At 38.3% G+C, this 26,835-nt stretch overlaps 1 protein-coding gene across 5 annotated transcripts in view; it reads left to right on the top strand.

Annotated features, from left to right (window-relative positions):
- TBX5 (T-box transcription factor 5) overlaps positions 1–21,387 on the top strand; it is a 45,667-nt gene extending 24,280 nt beyond the window's left edge. For all 5 annotated transcript variants that reach the window (XM_072148052.1, XM_072148042.1, XM_072148034.1 and 2 more), the window contains exons 6-9: positions 14,181–14,333; positions 16,417–16,508; positions 18,451–18,680; positions 19,542–21,387. In XM_072148052.1, coding sequence (XP_072004153.1) covers positions 14,181–14,333; positions 16,417–16,508; positions 18,451–18,680; positions 19,542–20,116 — 1,050 coding nt within the window. In that variant the 3' untranslated portion in view covers positions 20,117–21,387. The remainder of the gene's footprint in view (positions 1–14,180; positions 14,334–16,416; positions 16,509–18,450; positions 18,681–19,541) is intronic.
- The last annotated feature ends 5,448 nt before the right edge of the window (positions 21,388–26,835 follow it).

The following is a 26,835-nucleotide window of genomic DNA, read 5'->3' as shown; positions in this document are numbered from 1 at the left end:
GAATCATCATGATACTAGCAAACTAGCCAGTGAGATCTAGAATGTGGCATCACTTTTATAATTACTTGATTTTCTGTACTTAATTTTACATAAAACATCAATTATAAGTAAAAAAGTTTGACAAAAAAACTTTTTGGATATGGTGAAAATCAAACCTTTTAAATAATCGACTGTCTCAAATGTACCTTTACAAGCAGCTACACTGGTAGAATTCTTCACGCACCCTCTCCAAAATGTAGAGCTTTTAAAATATGTAAATGAGATGCAAGTGCTAGACGTCACCATAGCCCTTCCGGTCTACAGTTTTGCTCAAAATGACTGCCTCCGCAGCACTCACTGCACCCCCCTTCTGCTGCTTCATTGCTGCCTCCAGCGGTTATCAGGTGCCCCCTCTGCCCCATCATTGCTGTCTCCCGGATATATTCAATGACCCCTGCTGTGTCATTGTTGCCTCCACTAGTCGATGTCTAGGCATAGGAATCCTATGCACCTGCATAGAGCTTCCCTGGAGCCTACAGAGCAAAGGAGCTACTGCACAGTAATTACATGGCAGAGGGGGCTGCATTAAGTTTTATGGGGGTGTTTTGAACAGATCCAGGGACCACAGCTATGGTGACCCCCACAGCACTTGCAGCTCATTTAAATATTTTTAAAACTCAATTTTTAGGACATGCAAACCAAGAAAAGATCCTGGAATTGGGTGCAGAGCGGACTCTACCAGTGTATCTGCTTGTAACGGTAAATTTGAGCTAGTTGATTTTCTGTGAACACAACAATGATATCATAAACCCACATGTGAAAATCATCTTTTATTTGAAGTCCAAAACTTTTCCCTTTAGTAAATAATATAGGGTAAAATATGGCAACCTATCCAAGGCTCTTAAAGTTTGTGGGTGACAGCAAATGGGGTCTGAAAGGAAAAAATATGTTTAAAGATAATAAATACACAAGACCACATATTTACTTCAATAATACACTGATCAATAAAACAGGAGTTTTAGTTATCAGCTACACATATTGCAAATACTTTAATATCACAGCACTTAGGCTCATTTTACACTACCGTTCCTTACCTCCAATAAAAAAGTAAAGAATGGAGGTTTAACAGAGGTTTAATTAAAATCCCATTGACATCAATGCAAATTGTATGTCATTCGCTATGTTCCATTTAGGCAGGTATACGTTATCCAGGCATTTTTTGGATGGAAGTAATGGCGAAGGCTGTGGTATTTTTCCTCTGTTTGAAAAAAACGCATGGATAACGGGTACGTACCAAACTGACCATAACGGATTACATAAAATTTACATTGATGTCAATGGGATGTTTAACTGATATCTTCAACCTCCGTTAAACCTCCATTCTTCACATTTTTAACGGAGGGAAGGAATGCCAGAATAGATTTAGACCTAATGGGCAAGAGATTGAATTTTGTGGTGTGTAGGGGTTCAACCAAACATATCTTGTACAGATGCTTCCTAAAATGATTGTGACAAGGTAGGCTGGAGCATGGGAGGTTTTGGCAAGCATGGCCAAATCATAAGCTTTAATGCTCGTGTTACTTACATAGTCTTATATCACCTAGCCTGCTTATATTTTCTCAAAATCAAATTCAATCGTTCAGAGTGGTCTATGAAAGGGTTACTTAGAACACATTCGGATTAACCAAAATGCAGTGAGGAGATGGTAATTGTCAGGAATTACTTTGCAAGCAGCGTGCTGGGTACATCCTTCCAGGGATTGGTGTGGAGAGATTTAAGTAGCCATTGGGTAAGCTCCGTGATCAGATGGTGGTTAATGCAGGTGATGCCAGCGGAGAAACGGATTAAATCTCCGCCATACATCAGTGCATGAATGAACAGGGTTTTTATATGAACACTGCTGTTTGGCTGGGCCGTACTCTGCGGCTTTTCAGGATTGATGGAATGGTTGTCTTGGAAAAAAGGCAGAGAGGGAGAGAAGCCTACAGGGAGACAGGAACCACACAAAAGGGGAGGGCTTCTGGGATTTAACTGTATATGCAATCTTACCCACAATGATACATATTTTATGTGCTGCTTCCGTAGAATGGAATCAACAAAGGAAATGACAAGCAAAGGTTAAATGATTTCAACAGCTCAAATAACTGAATCTAACAAAGCTAGAGAAACAGCACTACATAAAGGTAAAAGCAAAACTAAACAAAGGTTACATACTTAGAATATTAAGTAAAATAGATAGGGGGTCATTGCAAATTACAATTGTGGAAAATCCTTTTAAATCAATAGAAAGGTATCTTTTATTGCTAATATGTGTCCACAGCATACTATGGGCTTACACTGCATCTCTGAGTTTTGTCTTGGAAAAGCTGGTAACACAATTCTCACAGTATATCATGGAAGGATAAATTGGAACATGTTTCAAATTGTGTATTACAAAGCTTCCCATGATAGTGTGTTTCTAACTCAAGCAGTATATGGCGAGGTGAGAGGTTGAGGTGTGAATGGTAAAGGGAGGGGGTTAGGGACAACAATGCAGCAATTCCTATGTATAATTGTTTGGCTGGAATAGCACTTTAATTGTTTGCTTTTTTTGATCCAAAGATCTTCCAACATGATAGGTGGCAATGTCATCTACCATTTTCGGCATGGGATGCCATCTAATGTGCATCCCAACCCTCTCTCAGTAGTGTTGAGGGAAAAAGAACATCCTGAGAAAACATACACACTTGCCAAAATTGTACATGTGTATGGCAGGAAGGTACAAGATGGGGGGGGGGGGGGGGTTTGGCGGTTGAAATAATTATTCCTGGATGTTGCCTCCACCGCTGATTGGTTCAGCTGTCCATCAGTCAAACCACACACCTAACACACACAGTTAGCTCCAAGATGATATTATCCAGTTTTCCACACCCAGCTCCACCAATGGAATTAAACTCCTCAGAGGAAGCTGTCAATCACAGTCTCAAGCAGATCAGCCCTGGATGTGGTTCCCACTGCATCAAGAACCTATTCATGGAGTTCTGACAGATCTCTCCTTGTATGATATGATCTTCTGATATGGCAAGCAGCTACTGTACCTCCTAACTCAGCAATATAACACAGGGAATCACACAGTCAGTTACTGAACACACTGGAGCTCAATCATTTTTTGGCTTGAGGAACATTTTAATCTCTATGTCAGCAACTAGTCAGTGTGATTGCCGAATGGCAGGAGATGGAGCAGCTCACATCCAAGTCTCATGAATGTACTGTAGTAGGAGAAATTGCAAATCGATGAAGATCCCTAATTCATATTTTATTTATATTATATTTATACTGAATGATGTGTTATCCTACATTTGTTAGTAGTTTCCTATTCTGTAGGTACTATATACTACACACAGAGAAAACACGAGATTCCCTTACTATGTCTCCCTCACGAATGAGCAGCATAGAGAACATTACGAAGCAGCCTTAAGCAGCATTGCTATGAATTATAAAACACTTAGGGTAAGATAGAAAACTAACTAGTAAATAAACCTGTATATTCCTGTGTGTCTCTCTGCTTCTCCTCTACTGGGATCACATCCAGCCCAATGAATTAACCAATTATAGGATGGGGATGGTGCTAATCCTTATATGTGAATTTAGAGAAGATGGATTTTTCTATGATAACATTTATTTGCAAGATTTCTTATATGCACCTGACTTGTAAAGTGACTTGTAAACGTGGATTAAACCATGTTGTGTAATACTTTGCCCCTCTATGGGAGACTGTATTAATTATACAATGCAATATGAATACGAACAACCTGCATATACAATGATAAAGAAATTATCTGAGCACTGTATTCATGTTACTTAAGACCCTCTTATATAGGGTGATAATCAACTGAACCTTTGGTTGTGCAAATGTTCCCAATCATTGCCTGCAATATCCTGCAATAGTTCATGATAGTTTGTAGTGGATGTGATTTTCTACTCATACCTGTAACAAAAATGGAAACTGTCAAAGAAATGAGCAAAACATTTTTTGTATAAAAAACTTCCTAAAAATTGGAACACATTAATTTAAGTTTTTAAGTGGAGATTGACTTTGAGTATTGTCATTCAGCACTCTTTATATGCTAAATGTGTATGGTCATTGTGAAGGCTTCCTCCAGTGATTGAGGGTGGCTGGACTCTCCAGAAATGATTACATCACCAGAATGTTTATTTGTACTATGTGAAACACAAAGGCAGGGATGAGGGGCTGAGAATGGTGCTGTGTGCTTATCTGGGAATACTGCTTGTGAGTATGCAGATAAGAGAGAGTGACTTTGGATTTAACCTTGGAGTTCCTGGGCCTTTCACATGGAGATATCATTCCAAATGTACTATCTAAAAGAAGTGCATTTATCTGCATGATAACCTGCATTTATATGTGCAGCTCATTATTTCAAAATATGATACATACCGTACACTAAAATTTTACCAATATATTACACCATATACGATAGTGTCACCTTGGTATTTCCATTTGATTAGATGTAAAATGTGTAATCCCTATACATTAGACTTGCACATAGGTAAGTAGAGGTTAATAGAACAGTATAAACAAAATTCTTATGATCTCAATTATACAATGGCCTATCAACATTAGAAATGTGTCACACGGTAACAGTACCAGATTATTCAATTGCATGAACTAAGAGGACATTGCAATGTGACACAATGCTTCAAAACATTATAGTTTTTAATCTCCCTTTTCAAAATATTTTATTTAATAAATATGTTTTCATTTATTTATTTATGCAGGGTAAAATGTGATAAATATCAAGTTTTATACAGTAATTTCTTGTCACTGTAATGTGCCATACGTGTTTGATAGTGTCCAAACAATAATTCAATACACGGTTGGGCTCCCAGGTACATACAAAATCAGACAAAAAACATATAACAGATTCCACTGTTTCATCATTTATTTACCAATTTATGTAAAAGCAATCAACTATGCATAACATAATCAGTCTCTCCATCGGTCTGATGAGGACATAGTGGGAACATTTACTATTTTTAATTGCGCAGATTGTGCCGTAAGGGCTTAATAATTTGGCGCAGGACAGAAAGTGTCTGAAATAACTCTCTACATTCATATAGGTGTAACTGAACTTGGTACATTTCTTTTTTGTGGGTATAATTCTACAGCACAAATTGTGCCAGAAAAGGTGTTGATAACCTAGAAGTGCAGGAGATAAAAAGCGTCATGAGCGTTGAAAAAAAGACAAATAGGTCAGAGGAGGCGAACACAAAAAAAGTTGTAGCCTACACCAAAAAACAGGCGCTAACAGTATAATAAATGTGCCCCATTGTGGTTAGTTTTTGTCAAATGTGGCGCTATGAATTATGGCAAAACATCCCCTCTATGGTCTCTTCTGTTTAAAGGACATTGTTCCTTCTGCTTTGTTCATATGCAGCTTTGAAAATTAAGAAAGTTTCTTCGAGCAACCTTTTCAAAAAAGTGATATTTGAACCAGAAAACTGAAACGTGTCTAGGATACAGCTTTTGTTTTTTTTGCAATATTTTTGAATGTTGCATGATCTGAGGTGAATTTGATGCTGGAACTATGGTCAACTGTGTTGAATGTTTTAAGTTGTAAATAAGATATAGAACTATAAAATGATGGATTTGCGATAAACCATATAACCCTTACCATATTAATGGGCGGCAACAATTGAGTTTCTTAGATCATTGCTTGAAAGCCTAAATGCACCACATCAGCAAACTGCCCAAACTTCTCCACTTATGGAGTTGGTCACACTTGCTGATGGTCTTATAATCAAGGCCATTCTTAGCACCTATATGCTACCTATCCTCTTCATTCCTATGGAAGCAGTAAGGTGGAACGTAATTCTTCATGTGCTGCTTTTGTGTTTTGGCTTAGTTTTTGTTACAAAAATAAGGACAGTGTAATTTTCCATGTGTTGTTCATCTTTACTTAAAATTGAAGACGACCAGATACTATGTTTAATTATATGGATATTATTTTTAATACTTTTTATTACCGAAAACTGTCAAATAGAAATGAAATTTACATTTAAATTGGCAAAGTAGAATGAGGGGGCACTTTCTTTTTCTCATGGCTGTACATTTCTTAAACCTTCCATTTTATTATCAAAGGAAGCAAAAAAGATGAAAGTATCTGGTAAATCATACATACAAAACTTTACCAAAAACTTGCCTATTGCTATTAAAGACTTAATGCATGACCCTCATTAGTTAAACTGACTTGGGCTTCTCAATTTATATGAACAAAGAGACAAAAGAGACATCTCTTGCAGTAAACAAAGGATCAAATCCAGCTCACATCCACTATTGGATAAGGAGTTCCAGAGACAAAGAGATCTAAGCATCGAGGAGAGCAGAGGGCAACATGAGGCCGGATGGAAGTGCAAGCAGCTCCTTCCAAACCTCAGTCACTCTTGCAAGGGTTAAGTCACTCTTCAAAGGCTTCTACAGATAAGTCCTGCTTTGAGCCGGTATATTTATCATAAGACAACAGGCAAATTCTATCAGCATCCGTTAGAATGGCTGGAAATTCCATTTCGACATATCTTGTCTACCTTAACCCTTTAACCTCCATATGCATGTAGATTACCCCTGAAGATGGCATAACTAAGATGCTGTAAATAATATCTGAAACAAATGAGTCTGAGAGATGCTCAAAACGCTGGTAGATAGTTGGCAGTAAAGTGGTTAAAGGTATTATGGACAATCTCACATTCTGCCATTCACCCTAGCTCTGGAATGTTTCTCTAATATTAATATTAATTTAGATACTCCTTCTGTTTGTCTCTTAGTACTCTTAGAACATAGAGTCAATGCTGAAGAAAAGGTGTATTGTCAGTGGTTCATAATAGAAATAAGAGAGACATCCTGTAAAAATGTGTTGCTATTCCGAATGAAAAATGCCATATTACACTGCTTTAATGTATAGTTGTGTGTAGTCTCTGTGCTTGTGTATACAGAGAAGCATCTTCAAAAGACCACCTGTTTGAGAAGACCACCTCCTTATCCAGACCAGATTTTCTGTGAACAGTTTTCAGTCCTTCCAAATATTATGCATGCTAACAATCTGCTATTGGAAGATCACCCTTGTAGTATCATCTCAAAATAGTTCCGCTGTGTACGGTTACAGCCTTAAAGCCTTAGCCTTAATTTGGTACCAATCTGGAGATTCTAGGCAACAGTTGACATTTGTTGACATGTGGTCAACCATGACAACCAGGCAGCACTTTGTGGCTGCTGAAGGAAACATGTTTTTTGAGTATTTGCCTGTGAAACAACTATTTTAGTCAACCATATATTCTGGTCATATTTGCATCACCGAAGAATAGAACAAACCATTAATATCTGTATAACCTTCTGCTTCACTCTTTCCACTCTTCTAACATTCATCTTCATGATTTCTCCTCTGCATCTCCCATAAAGTGGAACACTCTACAAAAATGTGTGAGACTCTCCTCCATTTTCCAAACCTTCAAACGTAATCTGAAATCCCACCTGTTCAGGATTGCCAACAATATGCAGTAACTTTGCTGCTCGGTTCCCTCACCTTGTGTCTAAATCTACCCTCCAATATAGATTGTGACCCCTCACCTTGTGCTCTCACGGGCAGGGTCCTCCTTCCACTTGTCTCCTGATCACTGTATTTTTTGTATTTGTACTTGCATTTGTTCTTGTCTTAATGTGATGTATGTGAACCCCCTATTGAATGTACAGCACCGTGGAATTAATAATAATAATAATAATACACTGCAGAACAAAAAATGATCCAATGCAGTCTTTGTAATTGAGATTGTATGGGCCCTCTTATTCCAAGTTATCTTATTTGGGGAATTTACATTCCCACAAAAGAGGTAGCGATGGTTAATCTCTTTAGTCTCAATGTATGTAAAAATAGTATATTGTTTAAGAGTTGTCATAAACTGACCATGGACATGAGACAAATTCCAATTTGCAGCATTGACATGTCTGTCACCACATACACAAAAATAGCCACCTTCATAAAAATGACATTGATATGTAAACAACCAGCACTAAACTTTATAACTGCATAAATTCTTATTCAGGTAAAAGCTATCTCAATCACAACACAAACATTCATGCTCATTTTGGCTGAGACAGCGGTGCACATTTACTTAACCGTCCACTGGAGTTCACCAAAAGTCCATTGTCTGATGATCATGCACTGTGCCGCGATTCACTAAGATCATGTTCCTGATATCCTGCATGAGTCGCTTCCCTGTTCAGGTCCGAGAGAGTTCACCATCCTTGGTGGTGCATGTAATTGCATGGGCTTGTGACACAATTTGAAAGTTAAATCCTGAGCTCAGTAAGAATCAGTCGGATCGTCCGATGGCATGCCCCACAATTTGTGTCGCATAGAAGCCGGCGCAGCTGTGCCCAAAAACGTTTGCGCGTGCCAAAATCCCGGCGCATACACCTGTTAAATACCTGTGCAAGCCGTGCAATCCCTGAAACAGACGAACAGTCCAACAAAAGTGAGGAGCACAACCCTTAGTAAAATTGGTAATTTCACCAATTTAATTTTGTCCTTTTTCTTTTAGTCTCAGGGAAATTCCCACCAAACTAACTTACACAACCTATACATAAGGAATTTTACCACTTTTATAATAAAACAATCTTTACATTTTTATTTCATAATTTTTAAAAATTACATATATTACACAAATACACATTAGAAAAGGGTCCCAAATAACCGGGGCATAAGGCAGCTCAAAAACAGTAAAGTGCTAAGTGTTATAACTTTATTCATTGTTCTCTATGCTTTCTCATAATTAGCTAGCTCAAGGTTTATCCCAAATTTTAAACCACTTTTGCCTAAACAAGTATATATAATTGTTAGGGAAATAAATACCTTTGTCGTTTGGCTACCTTCTCACCCTCGCCCTGACACGCGTTTCTTTCGCTTGTTGCTTCCTCAGGAGGCGTGTCTAACCACAGGAAGGACCTGGCTTATTAAATGAGCCCCAGCATGTTATTTTTATTGATATGGGTCAAGCACTTGCTTGACTCATCCAATGCCACTTAATTCCTGTGTAACTAAGAATCTATTGCACTTATGTTGCATTACGGGCAGACTGTAAGGCAAAATAATCATTGTCCAGGGTAAACACAAGAGGCATCAATCTTCCAGTCCATTCAAAGAAGATGTTTATGCAATACATATGCACACTGCCAAAGAAGATAGAAATTAATTCCATTCATTCCAACAATGGATAAATAAATATCCAACATGTTGCATCCTTATCTTCCTCAGTAGAAAACATTAAGTGACATTTATACAATCATTCTGAGGTGTAACATGGTGATGGGTCTAAAGCCTCAATGTGCAATTTGGCCTTCAGTTGTCTGGCATCAATAAATATTGGCAAATTCTTATGTGGCAGTGGAGCTTTTGTGCCCCTCAGATTATACTGAAAGAAAGCCTTTCTCCACCCTTACACATTGGGGGGAATTTATTAAGAATTTTAATTTTAATGCCAGCCTTAGAATTCGCTCCACTGAAGCTCTGTTGTCGGGGTCAACTTAAAGGGGTTGTCCATTTTCAGCAAATAATTGATATGGTTTGTGTAAGGAAAAGTTGCACAATTTCCAATGTATGTTCTGTATCAATTCCTCACAGTTTTTTAGATCTCTGCTTGCTCTCCTGCCATTGAAAGCGTCTATGTTTTTTTTTCCAGTGGCTAGCAATCTGTCCATGGTCACACAGGTGCACTAACATTCAGTGCACTTGTGTGACCATGGTCAAATTTCTATTCACTGGAAGTAAACATAGATGCTTTATATAGCAGGAAAGCAAGCAGGGATCTAGAAAACAGTGAGGAATTGATACAGAAAGTATATTGGAAAATTGTATAGTTTTTCTTGCATAACCATATTAATAATATCAATTAATTTTCTGAAAGTGGACAACCCCTTTAAACATCCAGACTCAATCTCCCCAAACCCATACTATTTCTGGTGGAGTTTATAGACCAGGAGCAGGTTTATACTGCTGAAAATGTTCTGAACTGGCAGAGTTGGGGATGTGTACATGCCTACCGCGCCTGAAAACTCATGAAGGCATAATAAATTTCCTTAATTGATTATATGGCCTAATTAGGTTGCCACACCATAGAACACTTGCTGGGAAAGTAGATCCCACCAAACATCTTGTCTATGGGCCTTATTCATTCTTGTCCCAACTCTTGATTGGTCTTTAATGTTTTTGGTCTTTAATGTTTTTAAGTCTTAAATGTTAATTCCAGTATACCCTGCTGTGATACTGCAATGTAAATAATAAATTGAAACCTTTTACTGGTTCATGATGGATTTCCTTCTTGAGCCAACAACTTGGGTTCTGGTGAACCCCCTCCTTTAGCTGACAACTTGGGTTCTGGTAAACTTCCTGATTGAGCTGGCAACCTGAGTACTGGTGGACTTCTTCCTGGAGCTGACAACCTGGGTCATGATTGATGCTCCTTGAGATGAAAATTCATCATCAACCACCATACTCAGTGCACAACAATGCCAACTTTCTATAGGCAGTAGAGGAAAATAACAGGTCACAGAGTTGTGATTTTAAAAGTAAATTTAGGGTCTTTAGAGGTAGTAGGGGGCTCAGTCAATAAGGTTGCGAAACATTAAGGCACAACTCTAGTTACAGTTTGGGTTTTATGGTGTCGGGTGCTGCTCCCATGCAGGATTGTTGGGTCTCAGTTGCCACAATGGTCCTGATCAATAGTAATGGAGCGAAAAATGGACAGTACTCTATTGTGAAACACCAATTTCAAAAGAATAATATTAGAGAATGGAGCAAATCATCCTTATTATGTCACAAGTTCACTATGCGTTTTTGGGGCTATAAATGCCCCTTTTTCAAGTGTATGGACAAGAATGTTGCATGGACATTATAATAAACATATGAATACCACATTTTAAACCTAATGAAAAATAGATTTTTATTATAAAATTCAGACTTAAATATCTCTCTACAACTGCTACTTTAATTTACTAAAACTTAAGGACTGCAACATTTCTCCCTAACAATACAAACCAGAGACCCTGTTAGTAGTTGAGAGTGAATTATCTTCAGAGTAGATACACAGAGAGATGCATCATCACTACAGGCTACAAAGAGTCAGAGTGTAACGAAGCATGTAGTTATTGCAGCAAAGTGGTGGGAGGTGAGGAGGGAGACTGGGGGTGGAGAAGACACAAGGGGGTAACAGCCATGCACCTACTGTGAGAAGAGACTGAGGGTAGCCTGCCCCCCCCAGAGCAAAAGTGCAGCAGTAGCCTCTCAATTAGAGTCACTGTAATGAAATTAAAAGCCATTAGATCATTCACTGCTGAGGCCTGCAAGTTACCTACATGTCAAAGGAATTTGGCTAAGCCAACAGGATGAGAGGGGCCTCGTGAGCTAGGATGTCTCCCTTGCAGCAGTGGCTGGCGCGACTTGGCTTCTACTGACGCCAAACCTAGTGTCATAGTGATGTATATGTAACCAACCATTTTCAATTACATTTTCTACACAATCTATGCAATTCAGTATAAGATAATAACATTAGAATTTAGATATATTTTTCTTATAGAAATCCAACTTTCGAGTTCTCTATCTTTCAAATTTTTTATTAATATGCAAATTATTATATACTCATAATATTGTACGTAATATATGGCATCTCAGAACCACATAACCTCAAAACTAGATGATAATCTTTCAAGCAATACTCAGTATATTAGTATGTGATTTTTTTGATTACAGAATAGTATGTTGTACATTTTTCTAATATACATGCAGGCAACCCCCCGGTTACATACAAGAAAGTGTGTTCTTAAGTTGAATTTGTATGTACCCATATTTTTCAGACTATAAGGTGCACAAAAAATCCTTTGATTTTCTCAGAAATCAAAGGTGCGCCTTATTGTCCAGTGCGCCTTATATATGAACCGTACTTACAGACAACAGCTGCCTTGAACTGTGCACAGGTCTGCCACCTGCTGGTCATTCATCCTTATAATCAGGTGCGCCTTATATATGATCCTAGACATTTTAGCAGGCATTTATTGACGGTGCGTCTTATAATCCGGTGCGCCTTATAGTCCGAAAAATACATAAGTTGAAACTGTATATTTTATAATTGGGAGCTCCAGATTACAAAATTATTTGCCCCAGTGATAATCAAAGTTTTAAAATTATTTACTGTAATGGGACAAAGAGTTATCAATAAAGCTTCATTACAGACACCTTACAGCTGATCATTGCAGTCTGGTCTATAGTACAGCATGCAGAGAGCTTCACCAGAGGTCACGTTGAGCAGCGGGGTCCGTCTTTAACTAGGGGTCATCTGTAAGTTGGGTGTCCTAAAGTAGGGGACTTAACACAAAGAATTGCTGAACATTTCACCAACATTTTGGCACTTTTGGAAGATGAAAAACTATCAATATAAATATGAGGTAAGGCATATAGTCTGGTTTTCTGTCATACCTTTATACCAGCATATAATCACATTTGCATGTGAAAAACAATCCCATCTCTAATGCATTAGGCTTGGTGAAATGCGTACATTCATTTGACGCAATTTGTCCTGTCTCATTCAGTGACTCAGTGATAACATGATAAGTGTACAGCTACTGCAGAAAGCTTTTGAGATCAAAGAGTTAATGTTCCTTCAAAAACCCATGATTTCTTAAAATCAACATAACTGCCTTGGAAGAGATGGCATAAGCCCGCTTCTGCAACCTGGCACCTAGCCCTAGAAATGGTTATTCTTCCAGATTCTGTAAATTTTATGGATTTTCCTATTCAGAAGTGGAAATCATTACAGCTCTAAAGGGTGACATCAATTAACCCTTTACATGAGGAAGATTGAATGATAATATAGAACTCTTTAAGCATTTTGTACAAGGAACATCTGTGTTTACTGGTCAATCACAGCTAAAGAAAAATTATGATGAGGTTTCCACATGTTTCACTCATCATAGAGCACTACTCCAAATGCCTACAAATTGTCAGCAATGTACAGTCTAGAGAACATATACAATATGAGTTGAGTAAAAATGAGTGGTGCTTTGCATTATGGCCAAAGCTCTGTACTCTGCTTCAGCAGCACGTGTCTCCTCATGCATTCTTCCTCTCCTCCACACCATCCCCCTCCCTCCCCTGCCTGCTCTATGTACTTGACAGGATGTGAAGAGGGGTGAGGGAGGTGCATGAGTGTGGGGAAGAGGAGACAGAGGCATACAGGCTGCATCTGCCCTTTCCCCAGGACTCGCCACATGGTGCTGGCAGGGAGCCAGGTAATGTGAAGGAAATCTATATAAACTACTGAAATGATTCAGAATGCTGACAAAGGCATAGGCCATTGGAACCATTCACCAGCTAAAAATAACATTCCTGATCACAGTTCCTTTTGATCCATTTCACTGATGTGATTCTACAATCACACATGTGTTTACAAGCTCTTCCCCTTGTCCTACTCCTATGGTTCATTATAGTTAATTTGTTTTTATTACTTTTTACCCATTTTAGGTAAGGCTCAGTTGATACTTGAATTTGTCAGGTTTCATCCCCCCTTCTGCTTTCAAATTGTGAAAAAAATATCGCAAAAGTCAGACTATTTTTTTTTATAATCGGGATTGTACGGGGAAACAAAGAAGACATGGGGAACGGAAGGTGAATGGAGACTTTTCATTCACCTTCCGTGCTTAGTTTCCCCCTGACACAAGTCTGGGGCTACGTTCACAGTACTGTTCAACTTCCAATACTTACCTCTGTTAATAACGGAGGATTACCGTATCAATTAAAAATCCCACTGAAATAAATGTAAATTATATGTCATCTGTCATGGTCAGTTAGGCAGGTATCTGTTACGTTACATTGTGTTTTTCCCAATACTGCAGTCACCGTCATTTTTTCTGGCAAAAAAACCTCTATGCATAATAGTTATTTGCCCAACTGAACATAACGGATGAGATGAAATTTAGATTAATGTCTATGGGATTTTGAATTGATTCATTAAACTTCCTTGCTTTTTAACAGAGGTAAGGAAAGGAGGTTTGAACGGAAGTGTGAACTGAGCCTAATACAGATAATGTGATAATCAAGGCAGAAGGCATTGCATGTTAGTAATATTTAATGCTCACTGTATTAGTGTTGTGTTCTTTCTTTCAGATCATTCTAAATTCCATGCACAAGTACCAGCCTCGCCTACACATAGTTAAAGCGGATGAAAATAATGGATTTGGGTCCAAGAACACTGCTTTTTGTACCCATGTCTTCTCAGAGACTGCATTTATAGCTGTAACATCTTACCAAAATCACAAGGTAAAAATGACTTGTTATTAACTTGTTTCTCTCCTCACAAGTAAGAGTCTGTGTCGAAAAAATGGAAAGAAATGAAATAGTACAAGGGATGTTACTGCTTCCCTCTGTTGGAAGAGAGTATGCTGACACCATGGATCCTCTTATCTCCAAAATAGCTGAACCTTAATGTCAGAAAGATAAACACACATTTGGGTAATTCTGGGAAGGAGTGAAAGAGTTAATGAAAAAAGTCTCATCCAAAGGTCCGTTTCTGAGCTGCCAAGCCTCTCTCAGGCTTATGCACACATTTTACGGGTTTCTGGAAAGAAGCACAGCCAGCCAATCCTTTTTTCTTCAGTAACATCTGTATATAAAGTGAACGATTTTGCCCATGTGGAGAAATGTTAAAATGAAGAAAGAAATAAAAATATATACAGACCCTTGGAAAGAATTCCATCTCCACATTTTCAATTAAGGGAGGAGGGGAGATTATAAAATGCCTCCATTGTAAACTACATGGTCTGACAACCAGCCCAAATAATGCAGTTTTTTATCTTGAAAATGCACTTAATGTCCCAGTATTTTTTGGCAAGCTCCAATATGATGGACACATGTTCTTTATTGTTAACTTTCATCGGAGTCCTTTCTATGCAACATTCTATCAATGAGAAATAATTGAAAAAAAATGTTTTGAATGAAAGAAGCATGGCACTAAGCTGTTGCTTGTTTGTTAGTAAAATGGAAACTCATAAGACTCCACATGTCTACTTATAGGATGTAAATACCCCATGGAGTCACAAACCCTTTAATTGTGATAGCACATTATGATATTGCACATGGTGATAATGAACATGGCCTGCAACTCACCATCCTTAGTTGTGAAAGACTGCACAAAGTTTGTGATCATAATGTTGTATACGTATATCACATATATCACGGTCAAGCATGTGATATGAGGATCTGTCATGTATCATAAGGTGTGTTTTGGTGTGTTATATAAGGTATATAAGGTAAAATAACTTAAAGTGGGGAAACCTCATCACATGTTAAAAGCATAACAAGCCAAAAATCTTCTTCTCCTCACCTGCAGTGTTTCAGAAAACAGTTTTGAAGTCTGTATTAAGCAGGCAAATAAGTAGGTTAAAGCTTGAAGGGAATCCATCATCAGCTTTTACCATAATAAGCTTCGTACAGTGCTAGGTAGAGGTCCTGTGAGCTGTGTAATCATTCCTCTTTGTGTGGAGTAAGTAATGTCAGGGCTGTGAAAAATGAATTTTACAATCCAGGTTTTGGAGATTCTGCAAGTGCTCTGGGTTAGTCTTTCAGCCTGAAGAGCTTTCTGCTCTTTTAATGAACTGTTCCACAGCCCTCCCATCTGCTCTGAGTGACTGCTGTAAGTATCCAAGATTCTAAAACAGCTCTTACACTTAGTAGAGGGGGGGGGGGGACTGTGGAGCAGCACATTGAAGAGAGCAGAGGGCTGTTAAGGCTAAAAAGATCCACCCAGAACCCTTGCAAGAGCTGCATAGCTGGATTATAACTTCACTTTTCACTCTTGTGTCACTACTAACAACATACAAAAAGGTATGACTCCCCATGGCTCTCCAGGTCCAATACCTAACACTGCCTGCAGCTTCGTATAGTCAAAACTACTGACAGATTCCCTTTAATAATTAATATATATATTATATATCATGATTAATTTCATGGTGCTGTAATTTCAATAAGTGGTTTACATACATTACAAGTAGAAGGGGGGCCCATCAGGGCTCACAATCTACATAGATAGATATGTCAAATATCTGTAAGGAGTTAAGTCACTAGGAACATTAACAATGTCTCCTTAACTGTCTACTTTCTGAGAGAAAGCTTTTTTAAACACTACTAAGAACAGAAAAAACATAGGACGAAGAAGTATTTTCCTTTGATAAAGTATATGACTATTTATTATTCTTTTACTTGGCTTTAAATATTTAGTTATGCATAGTTAAACACTGTAATATGGTGTAAAGAATATATGTAGGGAACAAACTGTGGGTGTATAACAATGCAATGAATGGATTGTTTTAATACATATGCTGATTACAGTCCCACTGTTTGACAGATAACCCAGTTAAAGATTGAAAATAATCCATTTGCCAAGGGATTTAGAGGAAGTGATGATATGGAGCTCCATCGGATGTCCAGGATGCAAAGGTATACCCACATTTATTTTCTACATTAGAATCAGGATCAAGTCAGGATCAAAACCTGGAGGCTAGAGAAAAGCAATTTTTACTTTGTTTTTCAAACAATCAGACTTGTGCATTGGCCCATGTATTTTAATTTGTCAGTAAGTCTGAATACCCTTGATTTAAACTCAGGACCTTACTCCACATAATGACTGTATGTTGCATAGGTATTATATATGTTATCATTTATAGTAATAAGCAGATCAGTCGAAGTTTGGGTTCGACAAGTTCGTCTGAACAACAGGAAAAAGTTCAGTTTGGATACTGGGAATTGACCCAACCTTGAACCTGAACCCCATTGAAATCAATGCAACCTGCACATAAGACCCAAAACTGGCTAAATGGTGATAGTAGGGGTAGAGGGCTGCAAAATTGTGGTAATAACAGTGCAACTGCCCTGCCACAAAAGGGCTTGGAAAGTACCTAAAATAATATCATAAGATAAAAAAAATAAATAAACAAATAGTAATGTTAAAAACAAACAAATTAAATGCTGTTGTTAAAGGGGTATTCCCACAAAGACAAGATTCTTAAATATACTCGGGATAACAAAATAACACATTCTCTAATTCACTGTTACAGCATTTCACAGATATAATTACAACCTGTTTCTATCAGTCCGGGTGTTTACAATTTTGGTTGCCCCTGGATCTAACCATAAATCTTCTGACTAGGGTTGGATTCTTCTCATGATTAGCTTCTCTTGTCTGCATGATGCAGTGCTCTCTGCCTCCTACCCCTCCCCCTGCATTACAAGACCAGCTCAGACAGCTCCTGACAGCAAGCAGCAGTGTGCAGAGACTTACTCTACTAGCTACAAACAGATAAGGTCTTTATAGCAGAGCTGACTCTGGGTTTTAATGATAAGGTGAGTTAGCAGATATGAGAGTGTGATTGTGTTTTATATCCATCTCAAGGATCTCATCATCTCTCATCTCTGACCCGTCTCATCTCTCTTTTTCTATGTGTCAGATACTAGTAGATTGATCAGAAGTTAAATAAAAGTGTAGATAAACCTAAACCCTGATAATCTAAGCACATTGTCAGCACACTGCATCTCAAAGCACAAGTTATAGGAGCTAAAACAGCAATATGGCTTAGTAAAATTGTAAAGTAAGGAGGTTAAAAATTATCTGTATTGTGTAAACATCACAAGAGGATGAAAATTTGAAAACTTTCCTTCGTGGGCAAACCCCTTTAATGTAACAGCAGTATAAGACACTTCTGGGTATCCAGACCTAGTTATTCTCTTGGCGGTAAAAGAAGCAATGGGAAACCCATATACCCTTCCTCTTTCCTTCCATTTTAAGAATAAACAGTTATCTATTTAGGAGTATACACATGCAGTTATCAATGGCACTGGACTTTAGGAGTAAACGGATGCAGCTATCACAGACACTGCAATTTAGGAATACAAGCAGTTTATATAGGTTTGCACTTAAGTTGAATTTGTGTGTAAATCAGAACAAGTAAATTTTGTAATTGTATCTTCAGACAAATTTTTATTTAGTCCCTGTGACAATTGGATTTTGATAACTCTTACAGTTGGTCATTACAGTCTGGGACTAAAGTATTGCTTTAAGAGAGTCACAGTGGGCAAAGAGGTGCATCTGTAACTAGGGCTCCTCTGTAATTCTCGCACTGCTAACTTTGCTAGGTGAGCGGATAAGATAAATGACCCGTAATGATTTCCTCCATACAACAGCAATACATTTGGACTGAATCCTTACTGATAAAATGATGGACGTTTCAAAAGTTTGTGGTTTTTTTTAAATAAATTCCCCACCTTGATGTTTTTAAATTCTAAAAATCCCTTTAAGATCTTAGTTTACATTATGCTATATGTATAGCTTTTCCTTTTGATTATATGATACATCATTCTACACCTGCCTATGTTTTCTCTGCAGCAAAGAGTATCCTGTTGTTCCAAGAAGCACTGTTCGACAAAAAGTTACATCCAACCATAGTCCATTCCCCTCGGAATCGCGCAATATAACTAGTTCCTCTAACCTCAGTTCCCAGTATCAGTGTGAGAATGGTGTGAGCAGCACCTCTCAGGATCTAATGCCTCCATCCAACACATACTCTTCACTGCCACACGAACCTGGTCCTATATACCACTGTACAAAAAGAAAAGGTAAGTGGACACAAGTCTTTGTAATGAGAGAGTTCATGCATATGCATTTTTTTAACATTAATGATTGAAAAAGCTGAACCTTTTACAGGTTCTATTTTATTCTATATACTATATTTGTTAATACATAAGGTCAGTGCTCCGAAATGGCTTTTACAATGGAGACACACCTAGCGTAATTGTTGGCCACCGTATGGACCTCCTTTCTCTAGTGGAAAAGCTTTCTTACAATTTCTTAGTTCATGCTCTATGACTTTTTTAAGGGTCAATGTTATCTGTATAGACAGGAATAGGTGCTGCTAAAATCATTCATCACCCCCATATTGTTCCCTTATGTCTGCATAAAGGGCCATCTACTGGCAACAAATGATTTTTGCTTCCATATAAAAGACAAGAGCTAACAAACAGCTGACTCCTGGCACCGGGTACCAACATTCCTATAAATATTCATTTGGCAAATTATCAACACATGTAAGAATGCCTTGATGGTTAATTGTGGTACAAAGGTCTCCGCATTGAGGTATAGTGTAATACCAAACCTCCCCTTTTCACGGGTTACATAGTTGTAGTATAAACCACAGGTATGTTTCTGGATTTATGTATGTGAGTACGGGCAGGGTATATTTCACTAAGGAGACCATGTTTTCTCCACTATGAATTCTGGGAAAGGTATATGTTTTATTTTCTGTAAAAAAAAAGGTAAACTTTGCCTCTAATGCCACCTTTTAGGAAGTGATATGAATGGATAAGGAACTATTAACTCTGAAAGATCATTGCTCTGAAAGTTGGACTTGTTTGACTTCATTTAAATGATGTCCCAAGTGTTTCTATGAGATTTTTAAATGTGTTGTATCTTCTATGCAGCAAGTGAAGAATCTGCAGAGCATCCTTATAAGAAGCCCTATATGGATACATCTCCAAGTGAGGAAGACCCATACTACAGGTCCGGATATCCCCAGCCATCCTCCTCCTCTTCATCTTCAACGTCCTTCCGCACAGAGTCTGCCCAGCGACAGGCCTGCATGTATGCCAATTCAACGCCTGCCACAGAGCAAGTTACAGGCATAGAAGACATTTCTTGTAATAATTGGTCTAGTGTTCCCTCCTATAGCAGCTGTACTGTAAGTGGGGGAATGCAATCCATGGAACGACTGCCCTATCAGCACTTCTCTGCCCATTTCACCTCTAGCTCACTCATGCCCAGATTGGGTAACCATGCAGGTTCACAATCTGCCGACACCCACAGTATGTTCCAACATCAACCTTCACACCAGGCTATTGTGAGGCAATGTGCTCCTCAGTCTGGATTACAACAGGCATCATCCCTTCAGTCCTCTGACTTCCTCTATCCGCATGGTGTTCCACGGACCCTATCCCCACACCAGTACCACTCTGTCCATGGGGTGGGCATGGTCCCAGACTGGAATGAAAACAGCTAACAAAACTGACAATTGTCTTGGGTACAGTCAAAACAAATGATCTCCTGGAACACAGAAAGTGGACCTATGTCAAAAGGAGAGGATTAAGCTCAACTGTTATTCCTCGAACACCTCAAAACAAACAATCACATTGGTCTTTTTCCCATTTCTTTTGACACCAGGATGACAAATGGGAAAGAACAGAATGTTGAATGGCTGATATATGGTGGAAATAAGAAGTCTGTTGGAAAGAGCCTATTTAGAGGCTTTGCACTTCACACAGCAGGCTACACCGTGGTGGTGTCTACAGATTGAGAAAGAAAGTGAAAAACTCATGCACTTCATGAATTCACCTGCATGCCTCTGCCATAAATAATTGGTGTTTGCATTGGGTTATGCTGTTTGATATCGGAGGCTTGAACTATGGGTTGAGAAACATGTCAGAAAAAAGTGGACACAGTAAGGTTGTGTTGGAGAGTGGCAAAGATATCATCATGCAACAAAGCTTTCAGGATATACTGGTGTTTTTTTTTCTTTAAAGGGAGTGGGGGTGGGGGTGGGTTGTCTCATATGTTTTAATATCCACACATAAATGTACACTCAACCTAACATGTATGTGTGCGTGCAAAATTCAGGTCAATAAGTTTTGATATTTAACACAACACAGAACAATTTGTAATGAATACAACAAATCCAAATAGCCCAGGTATACTGCAAATCACTTCTAACCCTTTAAGTCCAATGCACAAAACGCTATATTTTAAATGAAACACTCTTAACACAAGAAGTTTATTAAAGGGAACCTGTCATTCATTTTTTGCCACTAAACCTAATGACAGGTTCTCACAGAAGTCTTCTAATTGTTTCTCATTCAGTTTTTTATTCTACACATCCATAGCTCACATCTTTATAAAATCAAATGTAAAAAGTAGCTGTCACCGTGACGCACCAAGTCATAAGTGGCATGTTTTTTCTTATCCAATGTCTCTTTCAGTTCCCTCCTTCACCCCTCCCTTTGGGAATGAAGGAGGGAGAAATGAAGGAGTTGGCTGATTCAAAAAGTAACTTGCTGAAAACTTCTATGGGAACCTGTTAATAGGTTTAATGGTGAAAACCTGATGACATTATCCCTTTACAAGATATTTACCATAGTAGAATTGACGTTATGTTGAACCTCTTACCATTGATCTCAGTGCCAGTTCAACCCTCTTCCATGCCTGGGCTTTTGGACCCTGCCCTCTCCAGAAACACGCTGTGCTATGTTTGTTAACTGTTGTGTTTTGACATTGTTATATAATAAAAGATAATATATTTTTTCTGCTTGATCTTTTCTGGAGATTTTCTTACACAAGTTATCCTTATGCAGAGAGTTTTATATTTACCTTCTTAAATGTTCACCAGGAGAAAAAAAAAATTGATATAATTATATATATATATATATATATATATATATATATATATATATATAGATAGCAAAATAAGATTAAATCTCTCACTGCTAACGAGACAGATGTAGCCATCCTGAATGTGAATCTGAAAATCGCAACACAGACCAAAAGGCCAAAGTGTGTGCCACAATTATTTCCCTGATAACTTTGTTTCTTCATTATTATACTTTCCCCAATCTAAAATCTTTGTTGAATTTCATCTTGCTAGCAGGATAGACAGAAGTTCTCTGAGGTATCAGCTTACATAGAAGCTCCATGTACAGTGGAGAATGAAGAGTGAGTTAGTGCAGCTGGGTCTTTATCTCTTACTTCAGAGAGGACAACAAAAAGATACAAGAGGAGAGGAAATTTATTGAGAAAATGGAATACAAGTCACAATTCCTCATGTACACACATTGAGCTGCTGATTTATGCAAGGCTCATGGAAAGGGAAGGTGTGTAATACTTGATTGAGTTGTTAATTCATTCTTGGTGGTGTTTGCTTTTCTTCACAAAATGCTGATTCTTACTTACTTTTTAAGTGCTTGTTTTCTCATTTGCCATTAAAATGTCTTCCAGTTATTGAAACAACACAAAGGTTGTTAAATACACTACTAAACACTAAAAGTTCCTTATTAATCCATTCACTGATGATCTAGAGGTTTCCTGCCATCTTTGTATACAGGTAGAAAACAATGTTGTACTGGATGACCTGTACAGCCAATCTGTATTGGCAGTAATACAGCATGTGACAGCTTTGGCCACTAAACTGCTGCAGAAATCACAAGCAGCCATTGTACCGTACTGCTCTGTAATATTACACAGATTTCTAATCCTGCAACACAAATGTAGCATGTTGAAATGACCAATGATTGGCATTTATCAGAGCCTTTTTGGAGCAGACAAAGGTTCAAACCACCCTCATTACTTCCGGAAAGTTGGCATGACAAGGGTGGGTTAAAGTACATCTACCATCTGTTTGACTGATGTTAAACTAGTAGAACTCACATGCTCGTTCTCTTTCACAGGTATCGGGACTTGCAATTTTAATGAAAGAGACTTTTCAAAAATATGCAAATTAGCCACAGGTGCTCAGGCTTATGTAACCTGAGCACCTCTCGTCTCTGCTGCCTTTTAAGTTATGCACAACCTGCACTGTCAAAGCCTGCCTGTAGAGCCAGTGATGTCAAATGGCTTTCGTGTCTTCAGCTAATTTACATATTTGTAAAACTAATTTTCTTGAAAATCATGTTGTTCCTGTACATAATAAGAACAGTCCATATTCTTGTGAAAGAGACTGAGCATGTGAGTTCTACTAGTCTGCCATCAGTCAAACGGATGGTAGATGTCCTTGGGATTTACTAAGTTTCATGATAGATTTCTGGTGTGAAACTCCCCTACTGGAGTCATCTGTAGCGATCTGTGCGCCATATATATGACAAGGTTGTCACCTTATTATTTATAAGGCACATAGGGGCAGATTTATCTTAGTCTGATGCACGGTTTTCGGTAGTACCTTAGCAACTTTTTGGCCACATTTGGGTATTTGCTCAATTTTTCTGCTGCTTTTTCTTGCAGTTCACCCTAGTTTGCCGTGTAACAGTAATCCCGGCTTGCCCCTAATTTGTCTTTGTATTTCTCCTGCTTCCAGATTCTTGCGCAATATTTATCATTGATATGTGCCTAAATGGGCGCAAATAACTGTGCAATAATACGCCAGTCTCAACAATGCTTAGGAAAGGCAATGGTATGAGTTGTGCAACAAAATTGCGCCTTTTTTTAACAAATGAGGTGCAAAAAACAGACAAAAAAGACCTCAGAGTAGGGCAAAATAAGATAAATGACCCCCATACAGGTTTAAGGGCAAGTTGGGCATCAAAAATTTTTGACCTTGATAAATGAAATGGACCATATCAAACGGACACATTTTACCAGGCTAAAGTAAATAACATTATGATCTGATTCATTTACTTATGTCTTGCATTGTTTTATAATTTTTACTTGCTGAGCAAAGACAGGGCTAAGATGGGATTTTCTGTAGCGCTACTTATTGATTTTAACTATTGAGCTACAGCTGCAGTACAAATGAATTCACTGAGTTGTAAGCAATCATGTGGGCTGCAATTGTCACTCAATAGTTAAAATCGATGAGTAGCGTTACAAAACATTGCAACATAGTCATAGCCTACAAGAATGTATCCTCTGCAGATTTGCTTCCTCTTACTGAACACACTGCATGAAGTGCTTACGTTACATCAAAAACTTTAATGCATTGAACCGCACCAAACAACGCATGAAAAGCAATAGTTAGTAAGTGAGCCATGTGATCTAACCAAAGAAGTACATAGAGTCTTTGTTCAGATATTCTGGTATAAGTTTTTGTCTAAGACTTCCCTAGCAAGTGAATATATACTGTATGCATTATGTAGATACACTATATATAAGTTTGGTATTTTTATTTTTTTAATAAATATTTGAGAGAAACCCCCATTCTACTGACATTGTTGACAGCAATAATTTTGAGACAGGAGTTAAGTAATCATCACTTCTGATTGAGTCAAGATTTTCGTGAATGCATGGAAAGGCAACAAAAGAAAGAAAAAAAACCACAGCTATCTCTCGGGGGGGTATTTAAGAAGAAAGGCAGCAATGGATCTGCCAACATGAGCCAAGAATCAGGAAACCTGGAATGTGTTCCAGACCTTCTTTATGTGGTGATCACGAGGAAAGACCCAAGTTATCTGGAGGTCCCCCAACACCTCACTAGTTTGGGACAGCCAGAGGAATTATCTACAAAATGGCTAAGATGTGAGAGAAAATTAGATGTGTTGAAGTGTGATGAGATATTACTTAAAATGGCACAGACCGGCTTGGTGCATGTTATGCTCATGTAGCTGATGATAAAAATAAAGTTTAATCACATACAGCAGGAGGAAATGAATACGCAGCACCTTAGCTTCATTAACAGAAAACATGGATAAAGGCATAAAAATAGAGGAAAAGAACCATCTACAGTGTTAAAGAGCTGATTTACACATCAGATTGCTCCTTATTCGTGACATGTAAGGGTGCTTTCACATTAGCGGTTTTTTTTCACATCAGTGATTTTTCACTGAACCCATTTGGTTTATAGACACATACAGATGAGGTTCACTCTGCAGCATATGAGCTATTGTTATGCAACAATCCCTGTATCTTCATAATGGGCAACATACAAAATATATTTATATGAAGGGATGCAATTTATAATAAAGAATAAGAAGTGTGTTTTCCATGTATATTTCCATATACAAAGCGGAAAGACGGCTTGTTTACTTGAGGGACAAATCGAACTTTCTAGCGGTACCATTAAAGAGGACCTGTCACCAGAATTTTACCTAATTTTTACCTATTTTGACTAACAATACTTGCTGATAAAGGGTTACAAGTCTTCCCCATATCATCAAAAGAGAGGCACTGTACCTTATTTACAGTCTTTTTTTTCTGATATACTAATTAGGTTTCCTGACTCATTTCTGCTGGCTCTGACTCTTCTCTCTCCTGGGCTGTCAGTGAACCACGCCCCTTTATTTTGACTGACAGCTCTGCATTGTGTTACATTCGTGTCATGTGACCAGGGTGACATCATCTCAGGTCCTTTAGCCTCCTCACATTAACAAACTGTACCTGTACTGTACTGTATGTATCTGATGACATGAAATCACAGCAGTCTACATAGAGGATGGAGAGCAGTGGAAGCCCATGGAGGGTGCTGTGATTTCATGTCATCAGAAACATACATGCAGTACATTTTGCAAATGTAAAGGGTACAAAACCTTTGATGACATCACCCTGGTCACATGACATGACCTTCTGAATAGTAATGAGGTATAAGGCATGGGGAGGAGTAGATGGGAGGAGCCGGACGAGCAGGAGATGCCCCCCTTTGATTCGAGGTAATATAAGATAAAAGGTGATTTATAAGGATGTGAAGAAAACTATTTTTAGCTAAAATACGGGTGTCAGTTAGTTATAAGGGCTCTATAGGAACCTGCCACTAGCTGTATATGTGCAAATGTGGTGACAGGTTTCCCTAAAGTATTCAATGCTATGTACTGAGAAGCTGGAAAAAAATTAAGGTGCAGTGAAATTGAGATAAGAACACAGTTGCACCATTATTTTTATTTGCTTTATTTTCATGGATTGGATTTGCTGTGTTGTTTGGGTGAGAACCACCACTGAGATACCAAATTCATATGTCGCTGTATTAAGACACCCATAATTGCTTACACTTTGGTGTTTGGAGAAATGCGACGTGTAATATTGAGCGGGAATAGCTGCAATTTTGATTTACATTTTGGAAGTGTATTTGATCACTTTTAATTGAAATGTTAAAAGTCACACTTCATAAATCTGTCTAACACATGGATTCACTTGGTAAATCTGGAGAAAGTTGACTGATTTGAAAAGTGGAGTAGGACAAATAAGTCACTTTATTTTGAAGACAAAATATTACTGTAACTGCAATGATGCACCCCACATTGGCTACCGTTTATGAGGATCTGTGAAAAATGGATGCCATACCGATGCAAATTGGCCATGAAAATGGTGATTTTGGGCACTACTGTGTAAGGAAACCCTAGTTTATTTACGTCACAATGCAAGTTTTCTCATGATGCTGGTATCCCAAGGAAATAGACTGCATTAGTGTATGTCCCTGAAAAGCCACGCCTCCTTCCACAATCAGGTGGGGTATAAAATATGCTTTCTAGGATTCCTTCTTTAATGTTAAAATTTTTCCATTTCCCCTCAAAAATTACCTTTGAAGTCATGAGTTGAGAAGTGTCACTCTATGCCTGAGATGTGTCACTTTTAGATGGTGGTGGTGTAAATGTCAGTCCAAATGCCCCTACCTTGGGCTCTATAGCATACAATGTACTGCTGCCCGCAAACGTCTGCAACTCCCTTAGATTTATAGGGCCAAAGTGTCTTCTTCTAATATGCCACTGGCCACATCTCTGGCACCAATGGGAGGTGCCTGAGCGTCAAGGTACCTGTGTGTTCTTATTGAAGGTCTGTTTTGCATCTGCTCTTTGGATTTCCTGTGTTTGGCTCTGGCTTTGCTCTCAGGCCACAATCATGTACTGTTATCCTCCATGTACAACCCTGGCTCCTAAACCTGTGGTGCTGGCTCTCTACACGTTATTAATTTCTGCAACTTTGCCTCCTGCCCTGACTAAGGACTGCTACTGACCAATCGCTTGCCTGATCCCTTTGTATCACACTCTGTGCCCACTTAGCTAGCTGCTATTACACAAGGATCACCTAAAGTGG

This window comes from Engystomops pustulosus, chromosome 1 (assembly GCF_040894005.1).
Source record: "Engystomops pustulosus chromosome 1, aEngPut4.maternal, whole genome shotgun sequence".
In the NCBI taxonomy this organism is placed as follows: Eukaryota; Metazoa; Chordata; class Amphibia; order Anura; family Leptodactylidae; genus Engystomops; species Engystomops pustulosus.
This window is presented reverse-complemented; position numbering and strand designations above follow the sequence as displayed.